The sequence below is a fragment of the Pollachius pollachius genome (assembly GCF_949987615.1).
Source record: "Pollachius pollachius genome assembly, chromosome: 15".
In the NCBI taxonomy this organism is placed as follows: Eukaryota; Metazoa; Chordata; class Actinopteri; order Gadiformes; family Gadidae; genus Pollachius; species Pollachius pollachius.
In genome coordinates, this window is record NC_136948.1 from 2,825,623 (window position 1) to 2,851,048 (window position 25,426).

At 51.0% G+C, this 25,426-nt stretch overlaps 3 protein-coding genes across 4 annotated transcripts in view; all 3 read left to right on the forward strand.

Moving 5' to 3' along the window:
- sec23a (Sec23 homolog A, coat complex II component) overlaps positions 1-2,129 on the forward strand; it is a 20,490-nt gene extending 18,361 nt beyond the window's left edge. The window contains exons 17-19 of the mRNA XM_079752379.1: positions 704-859; positions 1,136-1,201; positions 1,694-2,129. Of these exons, the coding sequence (XP_079608505.1) occupies positions 704-859; positions 1,136-1,201; positions 1,694-1,783 (312 nt within the window). The 3' untranslated portion in view covers positions 1,784-2,129. The remainder of the gene's footprint in view (positions 1-703; positions 860-1,135; positions 1,202-1,693) is intronic.
- A 755-nt stretch (positions 2,130-2,884) lies between these two features.
- baz1a (bromodomain adjacent to zinc finger domain, 1A) lies at positions 2,885-20,637 on the forward strand. Of its 2 annotated transcripts, none has more exons than XM_079753056.1 (31): positions 2,885-2,958; positions 3,276-3,408; positions 4,818-5,096; positions 5,266-5,433; positions 5,534-5,629; positions 5,725-5,812; positions 6,351-6,482; positions 6,837-7,031; positions 7,618-7,713; positions 7,818-7,956; positions 9,968-10,102; positions 10,465-10,560; positions 10,725-10,949; positions 11,293-11,458; positions 12,468-12,557; positions 12,954-12,997; positions 13,083-13,177; positions 13,638-13,906; positions 14,076-14,284; positions 14,762-14,871; positions 15,204-15,328; positions 15,425-15,567; positions 15,838-15,909; positions 16,044-16,123; positions 16,625-16,789; positions 16,935-17,068; positions 17,360-17,479; positions 17,783-17,904; positions 18,593-18,789; positions 18,961-19,048; positions 19,373-20,637. In XM_079753056.1, the coding sequence occupies exons 2-31, from the start codon at positions 3,296-3,298 to the stop codon at positions 19,543-19,545; spliced, it is 4,164 nt and encodes a 1,387-aa protein (XP_079609182.1). In that variant the 5' UTR covers positions 2,885-2,958; positions 3,276-3,295; the 3' UTR covers positions 19,546-20,637. The 2 variants fall into 2 exon arrangements, with proteins under 2 accessions (XP_079609182.1, XP_079609183.1); XM_079753057.1 differs by having other exon boundaries at positions 18,596-18,789.
- Positions 20,638-21,303: 666 nt separating this feature from the next.
- Positions 21,304-25,090, forward strand: cfl2 (cofilin 2 (muscle)). The gene is made up of 4 exons (XM_079752723.1): positions 21,304-21,407; positions 22,382-22,689; positions 23,256-23,332; positions 24,094-25,090. Exons 1-4 carry the CDS (start codon positions 21,405-21,407, stop codon positions 24,204-24,206), a joined length of 501 nt encoding a protein of 166 aa, XP_079608849.1. The 5' UTR covers positions 21,304-21,404; the 3' UTR covers positions 24,207-25,090.
- Positions 25,091-25,426: the final 336 nt, after the last annotated feature.

The window sequence follows — 25,426 nt, forward strand, 5'->3', positions numbered from 1 at the left end:
CTTCAGACCAGCTAACAATTTGTCTATCTCCTCTTTTCTTAGTTGTCCTTTCAAATGGTGATATTTTTCTTTATGAAGAGTCTCATAGTGGCGCCGAATATTATATTCTTTGAGCACTGAAACTTGCTGATTACATACCAATCACACTGTTTTTGTCTTCACCTCTGTGAATTAATAGTCATTCTCAGTCCATTTTTCCTGGAAAACTCTGCACTCTGTGTCCACTTTTCTTCTTTTTGACAAAGACATTTTGGTAATGGGGATGTCACCGTTGATAACTTCTTAATTGTGGTGAAACAAGGACAAGTGTGGAATTCCTTCCTTTTTTTATTTTGGCTGCCCCCTAGCGGCTGGAGTGAGCATTTTGGTTATTTCTTTAAAATACTATAACTCATTACAGGAATGGGCTAGAGACATACTTTTTTTTTTGCCATACTCAGAAATTTATGCTCTACAAGTCATCTGGCCCACGGGCCGGATGTTTGACACCCCTGCTCTAGATGGTAATTGAGTCTCTCTCTCTCTCTCTCTCTCTCTCTCTCTCTCTCTCTCTCTCTCTCTCTCTCTCTCTCTCTCTCTCTCTCTCTCTCTCTCTCTCTCTCTCTCTCTCTCTCCAGATGGTAACTGAGTGTCTCTCTCCAGATGGTAACTGAGTGTCTCTCTCCAGATGGTAACTGAGTGTCTCTCTCCCTTCTCTCTCCAGATGGTGGCCCAGTGGAGGAAGGCGGGCTACCAGGAGATGACCGAGTACGAGAACTTCCGGCATCTTCTGCAGGCGCCGGTGGACGACGCCCAGGAGCTCCTGCACACACGCTTCCCCATGCCCCGCTACATAGACACTGAGCACGGAGGGAGCCAGGTACACACACACACACACCCCCATGCCCCGCTACATAGACACTGAGCACGGAGGGAGCCAGGTACACACACACACACACACCCCCATGCCCCGCTACATAGACACTGAGCACGGAGGGAGCCAGGTACGCACTCACACACACACACACACCCCCATGCCCCGCTACATAGACACTGAGCACGGAGGGAGCCAGGTACACACACACACGAACATACGTACACACACACACACACTATGCTGGTTGAGATGATGATGATGATGGTGATGTTTCCACAGGCTCGGTTCCTGCTCTCCAAAGTGAACCCATCCCAGACCCACAACAACATGTATAACTGGGGACAGGTGTGACCTTTTATACACCTGTTGCAGAGTCCTCTGTTATCTGTGAATCTGTACTGGAGCCAGTTAATCTCTATCATAATCTGTAGTGCAGTCTGTTAGTCTCTTATTTAATCTGTAGTGCAATCTGTTAATCTGTAGTGTAGTCTGTAATCTGTATTTTAATCTGTGGTGTAGTCTGTTAATCTAGTTGAATATGTTCATCTGTAATGAAGTCTGTTAATCTGTTGAGTTATTTGTAGTATGGTAGTCTGTTAATCTGGAGTCTTATTTGTAGTATAGTAGTATGTTAATCTGGAGTTTTATTTGTAGTATAGTAGTATGTTAATCTGGAGTGTTATATGTAGTATAGTGGTATGTTAGTCTGGAGTGTTATTTGTAGTATTGTCTGTTCATCTGGAATGTTATATGTAGTATGGTATAGTAGTCTGATAATCTGTTGTTTAATCTGTAGTGTAGTCTGTTAATCTGGAGTTTAATCTGTTCGTCCTGCAGGAATCGGGGGCTCCAATCCTGACGGATGACGTCAGCCTGCAGGTCTTCATGGACCATCTGAAGAAGCTTGCTGTCTCAAGTGCTGCCTAGCGACCAACCTACATGCCTAGCAACAGATAAACAAGCCTAGCAAAGACCAACAAGCCTAGCAACGATACTACAAGCCTAGCAACCAATTTACATGGCTAGCAACCGCTTACAAACTAAGACATTCTACAAGCATATCAACCAATCTACTTTGGCACACATACACGTATTAACCCGGTTTAGACCGATCAAAACACTACCACAACAACTGTGTGTGTGTGTGTGTGTGTGTGTGTGTGTGTGTGTGTGTGTGTGTGTGTGTGTGTGTGTGTGTGTGTGTGTGTGTGTGTGTGTGTGTGTAATTGACGAAAGAAATGAATAGAAGCTCATTATTTTTCTGCAGGCTAAATTCAAGCAATACTCTCTGAACATAAAACATCCCAGTTTGCAATTTGATTTCTAAGAAAGCTAATTTAGTTGTGGCCCTTTCATCATTATTAAGTATGTTATATTCACACTAAATATGGTGTGATGTCATGTTGGGGGAGCTGGGGGTGATGTTACTGTGTTAAATGTTTGTCTCCTCTTTGTAATAAAATGTGGCAGCAACATCAATATGCAAGTCTTTCCTTCAGGTTGTTGGCAGTTATTGACCTCTGTACGGCGATGGTAACAACCATAAACATTACCACGAAGTTACGTTTCTATTACCATTACATTGCCTGTGAGATTTAACAGTTTGGTCTTTTGTATTACTCGAAGTAATTGACTGGATTTAAAAACAATGTGACAAGACTTTTATTTTCCAAAAATAAACTCATCCTAAAAATGTCTTTAATGTTCATAAACTATATAATCTATACTTTTCCATATGCTTAATATTATATTATGTTAATAGATACAATTAATCACACAAACTTCATTCAATCTCTAATGCAAATAATCTCACGTCATTTAATCTATAATATTCATAATCTGTCCCTTCATATAGCCTTGGACTAGACCAAATTAAAAATACTATATACACACGAAATTTGTCAAGTTTAGAGAGCGCTATTGTACTCAATGCATACTACTGTAATTGTGTTCTCCTGAGGAGTTTACAAATTCCCAGGCTTCGAGCGGTACTCGAACTAGCCATCAGTGAAGTAGAGCGGATGAAAAGTTGTCGTCAACAACGCGCCAGTCTAGCCGCTCTTGGGACACAAGGCAACGGATAATCTCGTCTTCATAAACTGGTAAACTGACCTCCAAACGTCTCGTTGAGGCGTCTTCACTGTCCGTCACGGTCAAAATGTGTATTGATTGATTAGATATAGTGGTGTGGGCCGGTTGGAGGGGGGGTCCGGGCACATGGAGCGGGTTATTGTCGTTACGAGGCGGCGTGTCACTAACAAAGGCTTCGCTTACTCTCGAAACTTCGCTCCGGTTTAACCGCGGACGAGTCGCCTGGTCGAGCTGGGGGTTTACCTCGACGAGTAGGTCGGATCATCTCCGCCATACGACCCGTTTAGCGAACACAGGTTGAAAGTTTGGTTCCTCTTGTGCCCGGCAGGCTGAGCCCTGAGCCCGGAGATGCCGCTGCTCCACAGGAAGCCCTTCAGGAGGCAGCCGCCGCCGCCCGGCCTCAGAGCCGAGGAGGAGGTCTTCCTCTGCAAGATCACCCACGAAGTCTTCCGGACCTACGAGTGAGTCTGGACACAGCACCCCTATTCTAGATGTTTATCCTGTTTAGAACCGTGTGGGTCTTCCTCTGCCAAGTCCCCAGGATTTGAGAGTTGAGATTAGACCACCTTGTGAACTGTTACCATAACCACGAGGAGTGACCGGGGGATGAGTGGCTTGTCCCAGGCGGGAGACCCCGGAGGATGAGCGGGTTGTCCCAGGCGGGAGACCCCGGAGGATGAGCGGGTGGTTTCAGGCGGGGAGGCAGAGGGTCCAGGGGACAGGTCCAGCTGGGGCCAGGGTTTCAGTGTCACCAACAAAAGGAAAAGCTGTTTTTTTTAGATGGACGATAATGATGTGTAAGATTAGTTTATTGTATGTGCATAACCATTATCCTGGAACTGTCGCAACGTCATTAAAAAGTTGGACCGAGGTTTCATTTTCAACTTTAATGTTTTGGCAGGTGGAGCTAAGAAGGTTAGCCGGCAGCTAACCCATGTTGACTTGAACTACTAGCGACAGGCCTGCTAATAGCTTAGCTCTCCCAATAACATGACAAGGTTTCTGCCAGTAGCTTATCTCTGACAACAAGTGACATGGTTTCTACCAGTAACTTAGTTCTGACAACAAGTGACATGGTTTCTACCAGTAGCTTATCTCTGACAACAAGTGACATGGTTTCTGTCAGTAGCTTAAATCTGACCAGAAGTGACATGGTTTCTACTAGTAGCTTAGCTCTACCATTCACTTTATGGTTCCTACTTCCCCAACGAAATTAAGACGGTCTGCTAGTCGGTTTAAATGTGGTGTGGTTTTGCACACCACAGCCAGTATTGTACTGTACTCCTCTCCTAGTAACTCAACTAACCATCTCTAACCTAACACTTGAACCAACCTAACACTTAAACTAACCATCTCTAAACTAATTCCGAAACTTACCATCTCTTACGTAATGCCTGAACTTGACCCCACTCGCCTGAAATTCACCCTAATACCAACTCTAACCATCTCTAACATAACTATATTTGACCATCTCAGAATACCTACTTTTAAAGCACTACGTCAAGCAGGGCTATACAGAGAAGTTGGATTGATATTGATATGTGTATATATATATATATATCGTTGATATCCTACCGATTTGAAGAAGCACAGCCCTGGACCAATGACCTCAATTGTAACACTTAAAGTACAAGTACAAGGTAGTTCTCTCCTATATCACGGAACACCCAAACTTCTCAATCGCTTACAAATTACCTAAATATAACCGTCTAGATCCTGATTCCTAAACCTAACCATCTCTCATCTGATATCTAAACTTGTCAATCTTTAACAAAATACCTAAACGTAACCAACTCCTAACGTTAACATAGTGCTGAATTAACGGTCTGCTTCGTGCTGTCGTTTTCTCTCGCTCTTCTCGCTCCCGCAGTGAGTTCTTCGAGAGGACCATCCTGTGTAACAGCTTGGTGTGGAGCTGTGCGCTCACTGGTAAAGCCAGCCTGACATACCTGGAAGCCTTGGAGAGCGAGAGGAGGGCCCGCCAGAGCCTGCAGAGCTTCTCCCCGGCCCTGCTCCTCCCCCTGCTCCACCTGGTGGCGGCCAGCCGGCGCTGCAGGCTGGCCGAGCTGTGTGACGACGTCTACGGCTTCGTCAAAGAGCGCTTCTTCCCCGGGGAGATGGTGGACGTCACGGAGCGCTCTGGACTCAGGTACTTACCCCAGCGACGGAGGTCAAGCCAGGGCGCCCTAGCTACGGTTCCCTAGCAACTGGGTCCTGTAACGATGGGCCCCTTACTACCAATTTTCCCATGTAGATACTGTGCCTAGGCTTAAACGACCGAAGACAACTAACCATAAGTGTGTGTGTTTGTGTCCAAGACATGTGTGTGAGGTGCTGGAGGTGTTGCCCCCCCACTCCAATGGGAAGGGGTCTGCGGCTCTGAACGGCCACTCCAAGCCAGCAGGGGGCGACACCATTATCATCAGCGACAGTGAAGACGACCCTAACGACCATAGTGGACCAATGAGCGGCCCCTTGGGTCAAAGGTCAGATCAATGTTTCACTGGTTTAATAGGATATTCACACACACACAAACAGATTTATTGTATTAACTGTGTGTGTGTGTGTGTCTGTGTGCGCGCGCAGTAAGAAGAGTCCTCTCCCCGCGTCCATGTTCTGCTACTCTGTACGGAGAGTGAAGGCGGACGGCCAGCAGTCAGTGGTGAAGTCCAGCCAGATCAGGTGAGCCGCTCTCGTCCAATCAGCATTCAGAGCTGTACCGTGTGTAGTGCTCGTCATGGGAATAAATGTGACGCGTGTGTGTGTGACCCTTTCAGCCGGAAGAAGAACACGCTGTCCCGGGAGAGGCTGAAGCTGCTGTTCAAGCAGCACTGTGAGCCGCAGTATGGATCCATCACGCTGAAGGTAGCCAATCGTCTCTCTGCTCCCCTCTCAGGGGCGGAGCTGGCCACGCCACGCCACCGATTGGTCCAGGCGTTTTATTTAAGTTTATTGATTTCCTAAATGAAAACCCTTTTATGTCTGCTCACGATTTGACTGAACTGCGATCGGCAAGCCAAAGTACCAAAGTAGAGACAAACACTCAAAGTGTTCCTGACTTCAGTCAGCAGATGGCCTGATCCACAACGGCAATGGATAACGCAGCTTGTTCTGAACATAAAATCACACCATCCGCACAGTGTAGACTGACCTCTGACCCTACACAGCCTCACTGTAGTAGGCCAGTGTAGTCTGACCTCTGACCCTTCACAGCCTCATTTCAGTAGTCCAGTGTAGATTGACCTTTGACCTCTACAGCCTCACTACAGTAGCCCAGTGTAGACTGACCTCTGACCCTTCACAGCCTTAATTCAGTAGCCCAGTGTAGTCTGACCTCTGACCCTTCATAGCCTTAAATTCAGTAGACTGACCTCTGACCTCTGCCCTCTGCCCTCTGCCCCAGCCCTCCACCGTACTGAAGTACAGCCTGGCCGACCAGACCTTCTCCCAGTTCTTTCCCGACGAGCCAAACTTCCCGTTCAGCCCACCGCCCAAAGGCAGAGGATCGCTCCCGGGAATCGGCTCGCCTGGCAGGGTGAGTTTTTCAGAAGCTCTGTTCTGAGTGGCTGGGCCCTACAGCTGCTACCTGCTGATTGGCTGGCCCCTACAGCAGCTACGTGCTGATTGGCTGGCCCCTACAGCGGTTATGTGCTGCTTGGCGGGCCCCTTCAGCTGCTATGTGCTGATTGGCTGACTGATAATCATTGGCTCATATTTGAGTGTCACCTACAATGATGATGGAGAAATGTAATAATCTATACTAAAATATTAGCAGTCGCTCCCACTGGTGTGAAGTCTGCAGAGGAGGCAGGAGGAGGAGGTTCTGATCAGGAGAAGGATTGATCAGGAGGATTATTGATAATAACGCTAATGATCTCCTCTCCTGCAGATGACAGAGAAGAGGAGACTGGAGCAGCAGAAGGAGGAGATGATGGCAGCCATGCAGGAGCAGAGCAGACTGAAGAAGGACCAGGAGCTGCTGGAGGCCAGGAGGAGAGAGAAGGAGGAGATGAGGGAGAGGTTTGAGGAGGAGAAGCAGAGGAGGAGGGATGAAAAGGAGCGAATAAAAGTGGAGAAGGAGAGGGTGAGTGCCTGGCTCATGAATATCTCCTTATGAACCTGAACACGACGCACTCTGGTCTCCTTATGAACCTGAATACGACCCACTCTGGTCTCCTTATGAACCTGAATACGACCCACTCTGGTCTCCTAATGAACCTGAACAGGACGCACTCTGGTCTCCTTATGAACCTGAATACGACGCACTCTGGGCTCCTTATGAACCTGAACACGACGCACTCTGGTCTCCTTATGAACCTGAATACGACGCACTCTGGTCTCCGTCTGAACCTGAACACGACCCACTCTGGTCTCCTTATGAACCTGAATACAACCCACTCTGGTCTCCTTATGAACCTGAATACGACCCACTCTGGTCTCCTTATGAACCTGAATACGACCCACTCTGGTCTCCTTATGAACCTCAATACGACGCACTCTGGTCTCCTTATGAACCTGAACACGACGCACTCTGGTCTCCTTATGAACCTGAATACGACGCACTCTGGTCTCCTTATGAACCTGAATACGACCCACTCTGGTCTCCTTATGAACCTGAACACGACCCACTCTGGTCTCCGACTGAACCCGCTCCTTACTCCGTGTTGCAGGAGAGGGAGAAGCTAAAGGAGGAGAGAAAGCGCTACGCAGAACGCCAGAAGCTGTGGAACAAACCTCGAGAGGACATGGAGCTTGAAGACCTCAAGGTAGCGCCTCCTTCTCCTCCTGACCACGGCCTTTCTTGCATCTCCTTCCTATGACTCCTGACCTCAACTCCTCCTCCACCTCCTCCTGCTCCTGCTGTGTGTAGGAGCTGCCCAGCCCGGTGCCGGTCCAGAGCCGTCTCCCGGCCGTGGTGTTCGGAGAGGCCCTGATGGTGGTGGAGTTCCTCAGGGTGTTTGGAGATCTGTTCGACCTGCAGGACGAGTTCCCCGATGGAGTCTCACTGGGTCAGCGCTGTGTGTGTGTGTTTGTGTGTGTGTGTGTGTGTTGCTGTGGTTCTAACGGTGGTTCCGTGTGTGTGTGGTTCTAACGCTGGCTGTGGTTCTGTGTGTGAGTATGGTTCTAATGCTGGCTGTGGTTCTGTGTGTTTGTGTGTGTATTGCGGTGGTTCTAACGGTGGTTCTGTGTGTGTGGTTCTAACACCTGTTGTGGTTCTGTGTGTGTGTGGTACTAAGCTGGCTGTGGTTCTCGGTGTGTGTGTGTGGTTCTAACGGTGGTTCTGTGTGTGTGTGTGTGTGGTTCTAACGGTGGTTCTGTGTGTGTGTGGTTCTAACGCTGGCTGTGGTTCTGTGTGTGTGTGTTTCTAACGCTGGCTGTGGTTCTGTGTGTGTGGTTCTATCGGTGGTTCTGTGTGTGTGTGGTTCTAACACTGGCTGTGGTTCTAACGCTGGCTGTGGTTCTAACGCTGGCTGTGGTTCTGTGTGTGTGTGGTTCTAACGCTGGCTGTGGTTCTGTGTGTGTGGTTCTAACGGTGGTTCTGTGTGTGTGTGTGTTTCTAACGCTGGCTGTGGTTCTGTGTGTGTGTGGTTCTAATGGTGGTTCTGTGTGTGTGTGTGTGTGGTTCTAACACTGGCTGTGGTTCTAACGTTGGCTGTGGTTCTGTCTGTGTGTGGTTCTAACGCTGGCTGTGGTTCTGTGTGTGTGGTTCTAACGCTGGCTGATGTTCTGTGTGTGTGTGGTTGTAACGCTGGCTGTGGTTCTGTGTGAGTGTGGTTCTAACTTAGAACCACACTCACCACACTCACCACCGTTAGAACTTCTAACGGTGGTTCTGTGTGTGTGTGTGTGGTTCTAACACTGGCTGTGGTTCTAACGTTGGCTGTGGTTCTGTCTGTGTGTGGTTCTAACGCTGGCTGTGGTTCTGTGTGTGTGTGTGGTTCTAACGCTGGCTGATGTTCTGTGTGTGTGTGGTTGTAACGCTGGCTGTGGTTCTGTGTGAGTGTGGTTCTAACTTAGAACCACACTCACCACACTCACCACCGTTAGAACTTCTAACGGTGGTTCTGTGTGTGTGATTCTAAAGCTGGCTGTAGTTCTGTGTGTGTGTGTGGTTCTAATGCTGGCTGTAGTTCTGTGTGTGAGTATGGTTCTAACGCTGGCTGTGGTTCTGTGTGTGTGTATTGCGGTGGTTCTAACAGTGGTTCTGTATGTGTGTGGTTCTAACACCTGTTGTGGTTCTGTGTGTGTGTGGTGCTAAGCTGGTTGTGTGTGTGTGTGTGTGTGTGTGTGTGTGGTTCTAACGGTGGTTCTGTGTCTGTGTATGGTTCTAACGGTGGTTCTAACGGTGGTTCTGTGTCTGTGTGTGGTTCTAACGCTGGCTGTGGTTCTGTATGTGTGTGGTTCTAACGCTGGCTGTGGGTCTGTGTGTGTGGTCCTAACGCTGCCTGTGGTTCTGTGTGTGTGTGTGTGGTTCTAAGGGTGGTTCTGTGTGTGTGTGGTTCTAACGCTGGCCGTGGTTCTGTGTGTGTGTGGTTCTAACGCTGGCTGTGGTTCTGTGTGAGTGTGGTTCTAACAGGGGTTCTGTGTGTGTGTGGTCCTAATGCTGGCTGTGGTTCTGTGTGTGTGTGGTTCTAACGCTGGCTGTAGTTCTGTGTGTGTGTGTTTGTGTGTGTGGTTCTAACGCTGGCTGTAGTTCTGTGTGAGTGTGGTTCTAACGGTGGTTCTGTGTGTGTGTGTGGTTGTAATGCTGGCTATGGTTCTCTGTGAGTGTGGTTCTAACGCTGGCTGTTGTTCTGTGTGTGTGTGGTTCTAACGCTGGCTGTGGTTCTGTGTGAGTGTGGTTCTAACGGTGGTTCTGTGTGTGTGTGTGTGGTTCTAACCCTGGCTGTGGTTCTGTGTGTGTGTGGTTCTAACGCTGGCTGTGGTTCTGTGTGTGTGTGTGTGTGTGTGTGTGTGGTTCTAACACTGGCTGTGGTTCTGTGTGAGTGTGGTTCTAACGCTGGCTGTGGTTCTGTGCAGAGGTCCTGGAGGAGGCCCTGGTGGGCCGGGACCCTGAGGGCCCGCTCTGTGAGCTCCTGTTCTTCTTCCTGTCGGCCATCCTGCAGGCGCTGTCGGAGGAGGGAGAGGAGGCAGCTGAGGAGCAGCGAGCCGACGGTCAGACACATGGACCATATGTTACTATATTAACATTAATACTATATTAACATTAATACTGTATTCATACATTAACATTAATACCAGGGTTTCCCGCAGCACGCTACAGCTTAGGCGGCCGCCTTAGCAACACATGCCTGCCGCCTCGATTACGATGTAATTGTCAGTATTATACAAAAGTATAAAATAATCTAAACTCCATCCACTCTGTGTGTGGTTCAGGTATAAGCGTTCCACCTGTAAGAGAGTGCAACCCCCCCCTTATATAGCCCTTAATACTGCAACAGCAGCACCCCTTTACGTCTGTCACCATTAATATAGTGTGATTAGTAACGGATATATTCTGTTTTCATTCTGTGAAGAGCTGTCCGAGGTCTTAGACGACGATGCTGACCACACCCACTCCGCCATCAGTGCTGTCGCCTTATTGGCTGCCGCCTGGCCACAGCTGCACCAGGGTAAGGCATCACTCACTCACTCACTCACACACTGTCTCGCTCACTCACTCACTCACTCACTCACTCACTCACTCACTCACTCTACCCTGAACTTGTGTGTGTGTGTGTGTGTGTGTGTGTGTGTGTGTGTGTGTGTGTGTGTGTGTGTGTGTGTGTGTGTGTAGGCTGCAGTCTGAAACAGCTGGACCTGGACAGCTGCACCCTCTCTGAGATCCTGCGCCTTCACATCCTGGCCTCGGGGGCCGACTGTAACCACGGCAACGCCAAGTTCCGCTACCAGAAGCAGGGGGGCTTCCTGGCCACCGACGACCCGTGTGTGGAGTTCCGGCTGGCCCACCCGGCGCTGGTGAAGAAGCTGTCCTCCACCGCGGTCTACGACCTGACGCCAGGTCAGTCCTCGGGCTCAGCGCTCTGGAGCCTCTGGAGCCTCTGGAGCCTCTGGCCCTGGAGCCTCTGGCTCTGGAGCCTCTGGCTCTGGAGCTATGTGTGTAACGTGTTTGTTTGTCTCTCCATGCGTGTCTATGCAAGGGAGAAGCTGTGTGTATAACGTGTGTATCCCTCCATGCAGGGGAGAAGCTGTGTGTATAACGTGTGTATCCCTCCATGCAGGGGAGAAGCTGTGTGTATAACGTGTGTATCTCTCCATGCAGGGGAGAAGCTGTGTGTATAACGTGTGTATCCCTCCATGCAGGGGAGAAGCTGTGTGTATAACGTGTGTATCTCTCCATGCAGGGGAAAAGCTGTGTGTGCTGCAGGCGCTGTGTGGGAAGCTGCTGACCCTGGTGTCGACCCGCGTGCTGATAGAGGACAGCGCAGAGGAGCAGAGGGCCGCCCGGCAGGAGCTCAGGGAAATCAGGGCGGAGCAACACCGCAGGGAGCGGGAGGAGGCGGCCTTCAGGTACACACAACGCACAACAACGCACACAACACCGCAACACAAACACACCGCAGGGAGGGCGAGGAGGCGGCCTTCAGGTACACACAACGCACAACAACGCACACAACACCGCAACACAAACACACCGCAGGGAGCACGAGGAGGCGGACTTCGGGTACACAACAACGCACACACAACACCGCAACACAAACACACCGCAGGTAGGGCGAGGAGGCGGCCTTCAGGTACACACAACGCACAACAATGCACACACAACACTGCAACACAAACACACCGCAGGGAGCACGAGGAGGCGGACTTCGGGTACACAACAACGCACACACAACACCGCAACACAAACACACCGCAGGGAGGGCGAGGAGGCGGCCTTCAGGTACACACAACGCACAACAACGCACACACAACACTGCAACACAAACACACCGCAGGGAGCGCGAGGAGGCGGACTTCGGGTACACAACAACGCACACACAACACCGCAACACAAACACACCGCAGGGAGGGCGAGGAGGCGGCCTTCAGGTACACACAACGCACAACAACGCACCCACAACACTGCAACACAATCACACCGCAGGGAGCGCGAGGAGGCGGCCTTCAGGTACACACAACAAAGCACACACAAACAGCAACACAAACACACACTGCAGGGAGCGCGAGGGGGCCGCCTTCAGGTACACACAACGCACAACAACGCACACAACACCGCAACACAAACACACACTGCAGGGAGCGCGAGGGGGCCGCCTTCAGGTACACACAACGCACACACAACACCGCATGCACACGCATCAATACACGCAATACCGCACATAGTACCGCACGTAAGTAATACCGCACGCACACCACATGAATTACCATTTATTAACATGCACAGCACACGCATATTAACATACAAAACGGGTGTCGACCAATCAGAATGCGTTCCTGTCGACCAATCAGAATGCGTTCCTGTCGGCCAATCAGAATGCGTTCCTGTCGGCCAATCAGAATGTGTTTGTGTCTCCAGGGTTCGCCAGCGGAAGGAGGAGAAGCTGAGGGAGCAGGAGCAGCGTCTGAAGGAGAAGGAGGAGCGGATCAGAGAGGAGGAGAGGAGCGGGTAACGTCCAGTACTCCCTCTCTCCCTTCAACCTCTCTCTCTCCCCTCAACCTCTCTCTCCCCCCTCAACCTCTCTCGCTCTCTCGCTCTCTCTCTCTCTCCTCAACCTCTCTCTCTCGCTCTTGCTCTCTCTCTCCTTAACCTCTCTCTCTCTCTCCCCCCTCACCATCTCTCTCCCCTCTCGCTCTCTCTCTCTCCCCCCTCACCCTCTCTCTCTCCTCAACCTCTCTCTCTCTCTCTCCCCCCTCACCATCTCTCTCCCCTCTCCCCCAAGACCCGAACCTCATATTAAGACCTTGAACAACAGCAGTCTTCAACAGAAACAGGCCTCAGAAGGTCACTGCAGCGTTCTCCTCTTGCTCTCTAAACTTCCCTCTCTGCAACTTTGTTCTCCAGCATCACTGTTGAGGATGAAGAGGCAAACTCCAAGAAGATGAAAGGTACTATGTCAAAAAGACCATCAAAGATGTAGAACCTCCTCCACCCCCAGAGGCTGTCATTGATGTTGATCTGTTTTGACTCCAGCTCAACTGAACCAGAAGGAGAGGCTGCAGCAGACCGAGCTGGGCGCATACGTGTCTCCTCTCTCAGCGGAGAAGCTGGAGGAGGAACAGACCATGGTGGGTGTCTACCAGGAATCTCTTTTCCTCAGTGTCTCTTCTACCACCGAAGCTGCACTGTGTGTTTCTAGCTCACCGTAACTTGTGTTGCTAGGTAACTTTGCAGTGTGTTGCTAGGTACCTGAACAGTGAATTGTTGCTAGGTAACTGTACGGTGTGTGGTTGCTAGGTAACTGTACGGTGTGTGGTTGCTAGGTAACTGTACGGTGTGTGGCTGCTAGGTAAGTGTACGGTGTGTGTGGTTGCTAGGTAACTGTACGGTGTGTGTGGTTGCTAGGTATCTGTACGGTGTGTGGTTGCTAGGTAACTGTACGGTGTGTGGTTGCTAGGTGACCGAACATTGTGTGGTTGCTGGGTAACAGTACGTGTGTGCGGTTGCTAGGTAACTGCTCAGTATGTGGTTGCTAGGTAACAGAACATTGTGTGGTTGCTAGGTAACAGTACAGTGTGTTGTTGCTAGGTCCGTGAGCTCCAGGAGTGCATCCAGAAGGCCGCGGCCCGGACGTCCATGGTGCCGCTCGGCAGAGACCGGCTGTACCGCCGCTACTGGCTGCTGCCCTCCACGCCCGCCCTGTTCGTGGAGGAGGACGGCTTCGCCCTGACGGAGGACATGCTGCTCCCTCGGCCCGCAGCGGAGGAGGAGGAAGAGGAGGAGGAGGAGGAGGATGAAGACGAGGAGGACGAGGAGGAGGAGGGACCGGGGGCGGATGGCGAAGAGCAAGCTGAACGGTAGGTCCCTGAGGCAGCAGGAGGCCGGCAAAAGCCGTGATGGATCTGTACGACTGCGTTACTATCGGTCACCGGGCGGGCCTAGTACATCAGTAACACCTGGTTACCATCGGTATCCTGGGGGGCCTAGTGCATCAGTGACCCCTCATCCCCGTCTGTTCCCTGACAGGCCGGGCCCCGCCCACGCCAGCGGCCCCCCGGTCACGCGGCCCAACCAGTGGGCCTACTACAGCTCCATGGAGGAGGTGGAGGTGCTGCTGGAGGCCCTGAACCCGCGCGGCCACCGGGAGAGCGGCCTGAGGGACGCCCTGCTGCAGGAGAGGGACCGCCTCCAGGTTCTGCTGGACGGCAACGCCACCGCCGTGCTGGCCTGCCAAGGTACGGCCACTCGCGGTCAACCGCGGTCAACCACGGCCAACCACAGTCTCGCTGGTGGTGCTGTGCTGCTGCTGCCGCGTGCTAACATGCTAACCTGTCACAAGCAGCGGATTGCATGCTCAGGCTCAATGGGCTACATGCTAACCTGCTTGAGTGTAGATGACACACGTTGGTGTGTTAAGTGTTTTCACATCACATGCGAAGGCTTCATGCTAACGGGCTTCATGCTAACGGGCTTCATGCTAACGGGCTCCATGCTGACGTGCTCCATGCTGACGTGCTCCATGCTAACGTGCTCCATGCTAACGTGCTCCATGCTGACGTGCTCCATGCTAACGTGCTCCATGCTAACGTGCTCCATGCTAACGTGCTCCATGCTAACGTGCTTCATGCTAACGGGCTTCATGCTAACGGGCTTCATGCTAACGGGCTTCATGCTAACGTGCTTCATGCTAACGTGCTTCATGCTATGTTCAGGTGACAGCGCGGTGCTGCCCCCTGCTGAGAGCTACCTGGAGACGCGGCTCAGAGACCTGCTGCTGGACATAGAGGACAGGATCTACCAGGGCACTCTGGGATACCTGAAGGTACGCGCACGCACGCACATACACACACACACACGTACATATTCACACACGCACACATATTCACACTCAGACATATTCACGTGTACACACATTCTCTCTCACTCGCACTCACTCAAATTCACCCACTCACATTCTCTCTCACTCACACTCACATACACATTCATTCACACGGGCACACACATTCATTCGTGCACGTGTGTCTACCAGGGCAGGCCGATACCTGGAGGTACACGCTCTGTCAGCCATGGAACAGTACATAGACAGGTATGCAAAATACAAATAACCCAAACAGGCAGCTCCAGTCAACGGCGCTCTGTGTCCCCCGGCTCCAGGTGACGGAGCGCACGGCCTGGAGGAGTGTGCTGGAGAAGGGGCGCTATGAGCTGCTGAGCTCTGACGGAAAAGAACCTGGAGGGGCGGAGCCGATGGAGGTCCAGCCAACCAGAGCCAAAGACAGGTAGAGGGAGAGAGATAGACGGGGAGAGAGGGGGAGGGTGTAGTGGGGGTCGTGCAACAGGAAGTGTAAGGGTGTGTTTCCTGTTGTGTCCTCCAGGCTCCAGGGCCTGAGGGCGGAGGCGGGCGGGGGCAGCGGCAGCGTGACCCCCCAGGGGGCGAGCTCCGCGGTGCGGTCCCTGGCCCTGGCGCTGGTCCAAGTGGAGCAGGGCATCGAGAGGAAGTTCCTCAAGGCTCCGCTGGGTGAGTAGCCGTAGCGACCCAGGGCTGTAGCCGTAGCGACCCAGGGCTGTAGCCGTGGCGACCCAGGGCTGTAGCCGTAGCGACCCAGGGCTGTAGCCGTAGCGACCCAGGGCTGTGGCCGTAGCAACCCAGGGCTGTAGCCGTAGCAACCCAGGGCTGTGGTCGTAGCAACCCAGGGCTGTGGCCGTAGCAACCCAGGGCTTTAGCCGTAGCAACCAAGTGCGGTGTAGCTTATGTTCTGGTTCTTATTCTGTCTCCACCGCCCCCCAGGAGAGGAAGAGAAGAAGGATCTGAAATTGATTAAGAAAAGCAAGAAGAAAGATGAAGAGCAGGCCAGTGACGGTGAGTCCTCCGTCATCACTCATCCCTCCATCACTCATCCCTCCATCATCACTCATAATTGGTGTCATATATATATCTGAATGAGTGTAATAAGTAGACATATATAATAACGTTGATGATGTGATGTCTTCCAGACGGCAGTGAGGGTCGTTTGGTGAAGACTGTGTTGGAGCGCTGGAGGGAGTCTCTGATGGCGTGTTCTAGTCTGTCCCAGGTAACCATGGCAACCTCTTCTAGTCCGTCTCGGGTAACCATGGTGACCTCTTGTCCGTCTCTGGTAACCATGGTACCTCTTCTAGACCGTCTGGGGTAACCATGGTGACCTCTTCTAGACCGTCTGGGGTAACCATGGTGACCTCTTCTAGTCCGTCTGGGGTAACCATGGTGACCTCTTGTCCGTCTCTGGTAACCATGGTACCTCTTCTAGACCGTCTGGGGTAACCATGGTGACCTCTTCTAGACCGTCTGGGGTAACCATGGTGACCTCTTCTAGTCCGTCTGGGGTAACCATGGATACCTCTTCTAGTTCGTCTGGGGTAACCATGGATACCTCTTCTAGTTCGTCTCGGGTATCCATGGATACCTCTTCTAGTTCGTCTCGGGTATCCATGGATACCTCTTCTAGTTCGTCTCGGGTAACCATGGTAACCTCTTCGAGTCTGTCTCAAGTAACCATGGCCACCTTGATGATAAAGTGTGTGTGTGTGTGTGTCAGGTGTTTGTCCATCTGTCCACCCTGGAGAGGAGTGTGATGTGGTCGCGGTCGCTGCTCAACACGCGCTGTAAGATCTGCCGCCGCAAGGGAGACTCCGACGCCATGCTGCTGTGTGACGGCTGTGACCGAGGACACCACATGCACTGCCTGAGACCCCGCCTCAAGGTACACACACACACACACACACACACACACACACACACACACACACACACACACACACACACACACACACACACACACACACACACACACACTGTCTGAAGACCACCCTGCCAGCCCCTCACCTCCTCTCCCCTCTCTCCCCCAGTCCGTCCCGTCAGGAGACTGGTTCTGTCCGTCCTGTCGACCAAAGCAGAGGTCCGGCCTCTCCTCGGCCCGCCAGCGCTCCTCCAGCCAATCAGAGGAGGAGGAGGAGGAGGAGGAGGAGGAGCTGGTCGTAAAGTGTGTAATGTTTGTGTCAAGTTGTCCGACAACGTGTGTATTGAATTTGTGTGTGTGTTTGTGGTACAGGTGTGTGAGTTGGTCTGACACCTGTGTATTATATATGTGTGTTTGTGGACCAGGTGTGTTAGTGGCCTGACAACTTGTGTATTGAATTTGTGTGCGTGTGTGTGTGTTTGTGTGTTTTGCGGTGCAGGTGTGTTAGTTGGTCTGACACCTGTGTATTAAATGTCTGTGTGTTTATGGTACGGGTGTGCGGGTGTGTCTGACAACGTGTGTATTCCTTTCCAGGAGCAGCAAGAGTAGCAAAATCAAAATTACTCCACGTTCCAAGCCGGCCACGGCCAGCAGCAACCCGACCACGCCCAGAGGAAGCTCCACCCCCTTGGGGAAGGGCTCGTCAGCGAACAGGTAAGGCGCGGGAGGGGCTTACACAAAAAGGCTGTTAATTAATTTAACTTTCATTTCAAAAGCAGTGTTTAAATTGAACACACCGGGTGGTTCCCGGGCACCATGGTGTATGTTTAACCCTTATTTGACCAGGTTAGTGTCGTTGAGATTACCAATCCTTTTCAAGATGCAGTAAAGCAGCATTCAAATAAAAGCCTTGGAGCAGCAGACGAGGATGTGTGTGTGTGTGTGTGTGTGTGTGTGTGTGTATGAACCCAGCCGTGCACTGGTCCCAGTCCTCTGCTGTTGTTCCCTGCTGCCCAGGGCTTCTGGGAAAAAGACCACACCCTCCTCCAGGGCAGGGGCGGGACCCAGCGGCCGGACCTCAAAGCTCCAGAACGGGGTGACCCTTCCTCCGAGCCAAGCCCGGAAGAGACCCCTAGCAGGTGGGCACCTCTACAGTCACCTAGAACCTAGAACTAGACACTAGCTGTTACCTAGAACCTAGAACTAGACACTAGCTGTTACCTTGAACCTAGAACTAGACACTAGCCGTTACCTAGAACCTAGAACTATACACAAGCTGTTACCTAGAACCTAGAACTAGACACTAGCTGTTACCTAGAAGTATACACTAGCTGTTACCTAGAACTAGACACTAGCTGTTACCTAGAACCTAGAACTAGACACTAGCTTTTACCTAGAACCTAGAACTAGACACTAGCTGTTACCTAGAACCTAGAACTATACACTAGCTGTTACCTAGAACTAGACACTAGCTGTTACCTAGAACTAGACACTAGCTGTTACCTAGAACTAGACACTAGCTGTTACCTAGAACCTAGAACTAGACACTAGCTGTTACCTAGAACCTAGAACTAGACACTAGCTGTTACCTAGAACCTAGAACTAGACACTAGCTGTTACCTAGAACTAGACACTAGCTGTTACCTAGAACCTAGAACTAGACACTAGCCGTTACCTAGAACTAGACACTAGCTGTTACCTAGAACCTAGAACTAAATTAGCTGTGACCTAGAACTAGACTAGCTGTGACCTAGAACTAGACTAGCTATTACCTAGAACAGGCGTGCCAGGCGCTCTAGTTTGAGTCCCTGCTCCTCTCTATTCCAGCAGAGAAGACCCCTTCGCCTAAAGCCCCCTTGCCCATTCTCACCGTGCTCCCGCCCTCCTCCTCCTCCTCATCCAACCGCCGCTCGTCGGGCCGTAACCATGGCGTCCACGAGCTGTCTGCCTGCGAGCGTCTTACAGTGGAGCTGGTCAGACACGAGGACAGCTGGCCTTTCATTAAGCTGGTGTCCAGGACACAGGTACATGCCACACCTGTACACACCTGTATACACACCTGTACACGACACACCTGTACACACCTGTACGCGACACACCTGTACGCACCACACCTGTACGCGACACACCTGTGCACGACTGAGATACACACACTCTGACCTTTAGTAAATACAATGTTCTCTTGTTCTCCGAAGCTTCCGGACTACTATGAGATCATCCAGAGACCCATCGCCCTCAGCATCATCAGAGAAAAGGTCAACAACTGTGATTACAAGACCTCCGGTGAGAACAGCGTCAAGAGGGGCTGGTGTAGTGGATCCAGAGGGGCTGGTGTAGTGGATCCAGAGGGGCTGGTGTAGTGGATCCAGAGGGGCTGGTGTAGTGGATCCAGAGGGGCTGGTGTAGTGGATCCAGAGGGGCTGGTGTAGTGGATCCAGAGGGGCTGGTGTAGTGGATCCAGAGGGGCTGGCGTAGTGGATCCAGAGGGGCTGGTGTATTTGATCCAGAGGGGCTGGTGTAGTGGATCTAGAGGGGATGATGTAGTACCTCCAGAGGGGCTGATGTACTGCCTAAGTGCCCTAACCCATCCTTGTCCGTGTCCTGCAGCCCAGTACATGGAGGACGTGGAGCTGATGTTCTCCAACTGTCTGCAGTACAACCCTCGCCACACCAACGAGGCTAAGGCCGGCGTGCGCCTGCAGAACTTCTACCACGCAGAGCTCGCCAAGCTGGGTCTCCCCCAGCCCCGAGAACCCGCCCCCAAGCGCACCAGGATGTAAACCCAACACACCTGACCTCTGAACTCTGGGCTGCCGTTCATCTGACCTTCGTAGCAAGAAGCTTCAAAGCGAATCTACCTGGCTAGCGTTGTTCTAGACACCTTGCTAGCGTCTTTCTAAAGACCTGGCTAGCACTGTTCCTACCTAATAGCTTTAAACTCTACCTGTTTGTCTACCTGTAGATATCAGATCTACTTGTAGCTCTACCTGTAGATTGAAACTCTACCTGTAGCTTTTGGCTATATCTGTAGCTCTACTTATGGTTCTACCCGTAGCTCTACTTGTAGCTCTACCTGTAGCTCTACTTTAAGCTCTACTTGTAGTTCTACCTGTGGCTTTAAACTTTACCTGTAGCCTAAAGCTCTACCTGTAGCTGTGAACTCGGCCTTTAGAGGTTAGCCTGTGTTTTTCCTTAATGAGATTCTCTCAAGGGCTATGGTTAATCCCAGGTTGGCTGTACCATTCGGGTCCGTTTCTTAGACGATGTTCGACTCGTGTTCTTTGTGTCTGGAGTGGACCTCAGTCCCTCCAGTGGTGCAGGTCCCCTACAGGGGGTCTCGTTGTGTGTGGTCCGCGTGGACCGGTTTGAATCATTCCCAGGTGACGGAGGCGGGAGGTGTGTCTGGGTCCGCTCAGGGAACACCGGTCTTCCAGTGTGTTCTATTTTTATATTCTAGACTACTAAACCTAACGGGTGTGTTGTGACGTCCTGGAGTAGGACCATAACCCAATCACGAGGCAGGAGCCGTGTTCTGTTCCGTAGGACGCATTCCCATTGGTCAGGCGGATCCCCTGCCGTCAGCCAATGAGCATCCAGGAGCTCCTGATCTGTTATTTATTTTGCGGTGATTCCATCCTTTTGGCTTTATTTATGATGACGTTCTAGTTTTGGTTGCAACTGCGTTTTGTGTTCATTAGTTTGATCTCCCTTAGAATTTATAGAAACGTCCGTTGGCTAGACCTTTCTGTTGTGTACATTGTTTTAATATCAAATGGATTTTTTTTTTTTCTTTTTACATGTTTACCAGTCCTACTGATGTCACTGTGGTTCCACTGTGAATCGATCCCACTGTTGTACAAACAATAAATCTAGATTTCATACAAGGCAGTTTCAAACATGTTATTTCTCTGCAGTGCCACACGTCCCGCTGCTCCACGGGGTTAAAGTGTGAGCAGTACTAGTGTTCTCCGCCAGGGGGCAGAGAGGATCCACCAGATCTGGAACAGCAAATCTTTTTCTGTCCCGCAGAACAACGATGGAGCATATATGGTCAGCGGTCAGCACATCACCGTGTGTCCTTAGGCCACGTGGGCCGTACATTATTGCACCTTCTACAACGAAACACTTCGATTGTACTGAGTGATGCATCCCCTTTGTAATTAAAAGATATGCGGTATATTTGAAACATGATTGTCAAAGCTGAACACAAAACAAAGCTTTTAACTAATATTGCAATACAAACTTAAATATGATTCATTTTTGTTATGATTAGTCGAAATACTATTTATAATGTTTGAATAATGTTGATATAAGCTCCATATATGTAGCCAAAGAAACTACATGCGGGAAATTAAACCGCACATTTACGGTGTGTTGATTGGAAGGATCGTGCTGCAGTATCGGCGACCCATTGATTAATCCTCAACCTGCCGCTCCCGATACCGCTGTCGCGGTGTCGCGCAGACCGCCGCCTGCTGCGTCCGCCCGGTGCGTCCGCCCCGCGTCTCTCCTCCCCCTCCTCGCCTGCTCACTCCTTCAGGACCGGCTGCTGCCCACGTTCCTCCGGTACAACACCGCTCCCCGGTGCATTTCTAGTCCGCTGTAGCACTGTACCAGACCACACAACCACCCGGACAACATGGTAAGAACCTCCGACCCGGCTCCGGGACGTGGGGGTTTGAATTGGGTTCCGACCGAACAACTTTGAGGACTTTGCGGCTGGACCGTTATGTGGGGACCTGGGCTACTCGGTTAGCACGGCGGCCGTCCGCCTTGTGCCCCCCGGTGGGTTCAGTACTCGGGAGGGATTGTTTTTAGGGAGTTCATCGGTGTATCGAGTAGTTTTACTGCAGGACTGGACCGGACCGTGATTTACTGGAGCAGGAGGTCCAGCAAAAGGCCGTCCAGAAGGGCGGCCATCTTATCTAATTATAGTTCCTGTGGCTCTAATGAATGTTTCCTTACATAGTTCACCTCACTAAAGCGTTACTCATTCAACGGTCCTCCGGTGTTCTCAAACATGCTCCATGTCTGAGACCAGGAGGTTCGCTCTCACTTTGGGGAAGTGGGCTAGAAAAGCAGGCTGTCAGGTCAAAGACTGTTCGAGGGGTTTAGGTCTAAAGATATGTGGAGGACTGTCTGGGGCTTTACTTACTAGAGTCAGTCTATACATAGTGTGTGTGTGTGTATATGTATATATATATATATATACACTCTGTATTAATACACACTAAATATAGTATCATTCCTCGTCATTACTCACGTTGATAATCTGAGGATACTTTATATCCAAATATAATAATGAATAATGAATCATTTTTGATAGCTATTCATTTGCAACACTTGTTTTCCCCATGGATTACAATAATGGATTGGATTGGATATAATCAATGGATTGTATTTATAATTTTAATCAATAACAGCCTCATTTCATCTTGATATCTGCCACTCATGATCAGATACGGACGGTAGCCTTTCATCTCTTCCATCAGTCAAGCCTCGTGTATTGGCCTTTCAGTAGTAAACCTCCTATGAATGAAGTCCTGTGTCTGTCCCATGTTGTGACGCTGCTCTCTTACCCCCCCTGTCCCCGTCCCCGTCCCCTGTCCTCCCAAGGCATCGGGCGTCACCGTCAACGATGAGGTCATCAAGGTGTTCAACGACATGAAGGTGCGCAAGTCTTCGTCGCCGGAGGATGTGAAGAAGAGGAAGAAGGCGGTGCTGTTCTGCCTGAGCGACGACAAGAAGCAGATCGTGGTGGAGCCGGGCAAGCAGATCCTGGTGGGCGACATCGGCGACACGGTGGACGACCCATACGCATGCTTCGTCAAGCTGCTTCCCCTCGGCGACTGTCGCTACGGCCTCTACGACGCCACCTACGAGACCCGCGAGTCCAAGAAGGAGGACCTGGTCTTCATCTTCTGGTCTGTCTGCCTCCACACTTGTCTGTTTGACCACCAAAACTGTATTTCTGACCTCAAACTGTCTTTCTGACCCACCAAACTGTCTGGCTGCTCTCTCGGTCTCTCGGCTACACCATACTGTCTGTCTGACCCCAAACTGTCTGTCTGCCCTAACAAACTGTCTGTCTGAACGCTGGGGTATAGGCTACCTGTCTGCTTCCCTCTCTGTCTGCCCACCAAACTGTCTGTCTGACCCCAAACTGTCTGTCTGACCCCAAACAGTCTGTCTGGATGCTGAAATATAGGCTATGTGTAGGCTGTGTATCTACCGGAAAATCTGTCTGTGTCTGTTTGTCTGGCTGTCTGTCTGCCAAGCTGTTTTGGTCTTGTTCTCTGTTTGCCCAACTGTCTGTCTGAATGATCTGTCTCTCTGTCTATCTGTCCACCAACAGTCTTTGTAACTATCTACATATTTGCTACGTCATTGCTAAAGTCGTCGTTTTATTTGAAATGTAAGCACGTCGTTTCTCCGGTATTTTATTATTTTGCGGTATAAATATTAAATATTAACTGTGTTGCTCCTCCAGGGCACCAGAGGGCGCTCCGCTGAGGAGCAAGATGATCTACGCCACGTCTAAAGACGCCATTAAGAAGAAGTTTACAGGTGAGGAGGGGGGTAGCACAGTCTTCTGATCGGGTTGGTCGATGGATCAGGGCTAGAGACCCCATTGGTTCATTTCATAAAACAGATTGAGCCCCCCTGGGGCTCAAACTGTGGCACGCGGCTGTCAGTCCACTGCAGCTGTCGGCCGGCCCAGCCTGACCAAGCGTCTGCTGATCAGATGTTCTCCTACTGGCATTTCTAGCGTTGCTCTAGACCTCAGGAGAACCAAAACTACAGAGTCAGGACACTAAACTGCCTCTCTTTCTGTCCGTCTGTCTGTCTGTCTGGCTGTCTGTCTGTCTGTCTGTCTGTCTGTCTTTTGGTCTGCCTGTCGTTCGTTCTGTCTGTCTGTCTGTCTGCCTGTCCGTCTCTCTGCCTGTCTATCTACCTGCCTATTGGTCGGTCTGTCTACTTGCCTGTCTGTCTGTCTGTCTGCCTGTCTATCTGCCTGCCTGTCGTCGGGTCTGTCTACTTGCCTGTCGGTCTGTCTGTCTGTCTGTCTGTCTGTCTGTCTCTGCCTGCCTATTGGTCGGTCTGTCTACTTGCCTGTCTGTCTGTCTGTCTGTCTGTCTGTCTGTCTGTCTGTCTGTCTGTCTGTCTGCCTGTCTATCTGCCTGCCTGTCGTCGGGTCTGTCTACTTGCCTGTCGGTCTGTCTGTCTGTCTGTCTGTCTGTCTGTCTGTCTGCCTGCCTGTCTATCTGCCTGCCTGTCGTCGGGTCTGTCTACTTGCCTGTCTGTCTGCCTACCTGTCTTGTCTGCAGGTATCAAACACGAGTGGCAGGTGAACGGCCTGGACGAGGTGCAGGACCGCGCCACGCTGGCCGAGAAGCTGGGAGGCAGCGTGGTCGTCACCCTGGAGGGGAAAGCACTGTAGGGGCACCTCCTCCTGACGACACCTCCTCTACACCTGACGACACCTCCTCTGTTCCTCCACCACCACCTCCTCTACTCCTCCTGACGACACCTCCTCTACACCTGACTACATCTTCTCTTCTCCCCCCCCCCCCCATGTCCCCTCTTCCTCTACACCTCCTCATCTTCCCCTCATCTCCTTCTCTACACCTCCTCCTCCTCCTCCTCCTCTAAACCTCCTCCTCACCTCCTTGTTGTTCGAGTTGAAGGACCGTCATCTTGACTCTGTTTTGATTGGTTGGTTTTGCAAGATGACAGATGAAGCGTCCTGCTCCCCCTGCACCTCCTGGTCTAGGAGCACCTCCTGGTCTAGGAGCACCTCCTCGTCTAGGTGCACCTCCTGGTCTAGGAGCACCTCCTGGTCTAGGAGCACCTCCTCGTCTAGGAGCAACTCCTCACGCCCCAGCTCTGCCAAAGTCAATATAAAGGAACAATAACTCCAAAGCTCTGAGACAGGTGTCTGTCTGCAGCCTGTCTGTCTGTCTCTCTGTTTGTCTGTCTGTCCGTCTCTCTGTCTGTCTGTCTGTCTGTGTGCCTTCCTGTCCGCAACGCTCTTACATCAGTCAGGATTTTGCACTGAGGATTTCATAGGATTGTATTTATTTGGACAGGAAGTGGAGGCACCACAAGCCTAGTCGAGCTATGCATTCATATCCTCCTTGCTGAGCGCCGTTAGTGTCCCACGCGACCAGAGAGAAGGAGGGAAGGGTTCCCTTCGCCTGACCTCAGAGCAGCGTTCTGCTGGGTCGCTGCCTTATTTTGATCTTGAATGTAAACGCTACTCAATCGGAACCCGCCTAGATCAGCTCGCCTTTTTTTTTAAGAACACTGTTGATGTCGACCGGATGATGGCATTACATCACGCACACATGCTGGAACCTGGATGAAATGTATTGATCTCACCGAGGAAACGTTGCAATAAAACCAGTGGCCGATACGTGAAACTGCCTCCGCACCGCTTCTGTTCCGTGAAAACTAAGAATGAAATGACTTGATCTAAACGTTGATGAGGGGATGGGCTTTTCTATCTTTAAGGGCTGTGTCGTGTTCCAAACAAAAGCATCATATATGATAATGTGTACAGTTAAAGCATGTTATTGTTTTTTTCATATTGATAACAATTATGCGTCATATTCTATGAATTATGTGTTCTATAATTCTATTAATAGCATTTTATTTATG

What these genes read in the sequence shown, in the direction of transcription:
- cfl2 (XM_079752723.1), top strand. An exon ending in GACCTGGTCTTCATCTTCTG is followed by an intron (nt 22,690 to 23,255) that starts GTCTGTCTGCCT and finishes TTGCTCCTCCAG; the next exon opens with GGCACCAGAGGGCGCTCCGC. An exon ending in CATTAAGAAGAAGTTTACAG is followed by an intron (nt 23,333 to 24,093) that starts GTGAGGAGGGGG and finishes TCTTGTCTGCAG; the next exon opens with GTATCAAACACGAGTGGCAG.
- baz1a (XM_079753056.1), top strand. Translation starts at nt 3,296, where the DNA reads ATGCCGCTGCTCCACAGGAAGCCCTTCAGGAGGCAGCCGCCGCCGCCC. An exon ending in ATGGATCCATCACGCTGAAG is followed by an intron (nt 5,813 to 6,350) that starts GTAGCCAATCGT and finishes CCTCTGCCCCAG; the next exon opens with CCCTCCACCGTACTGAAGTA. An exon ending in GTTCCTCAAGGCTCCGCTGG is followed by an intron (nt 15,568 to 15,837) that starts GTGAGTAGCCGT and finishes ACCGCCCCCCAG; the next exon opens with GAGAGGAAGAGAAGAAGGAT.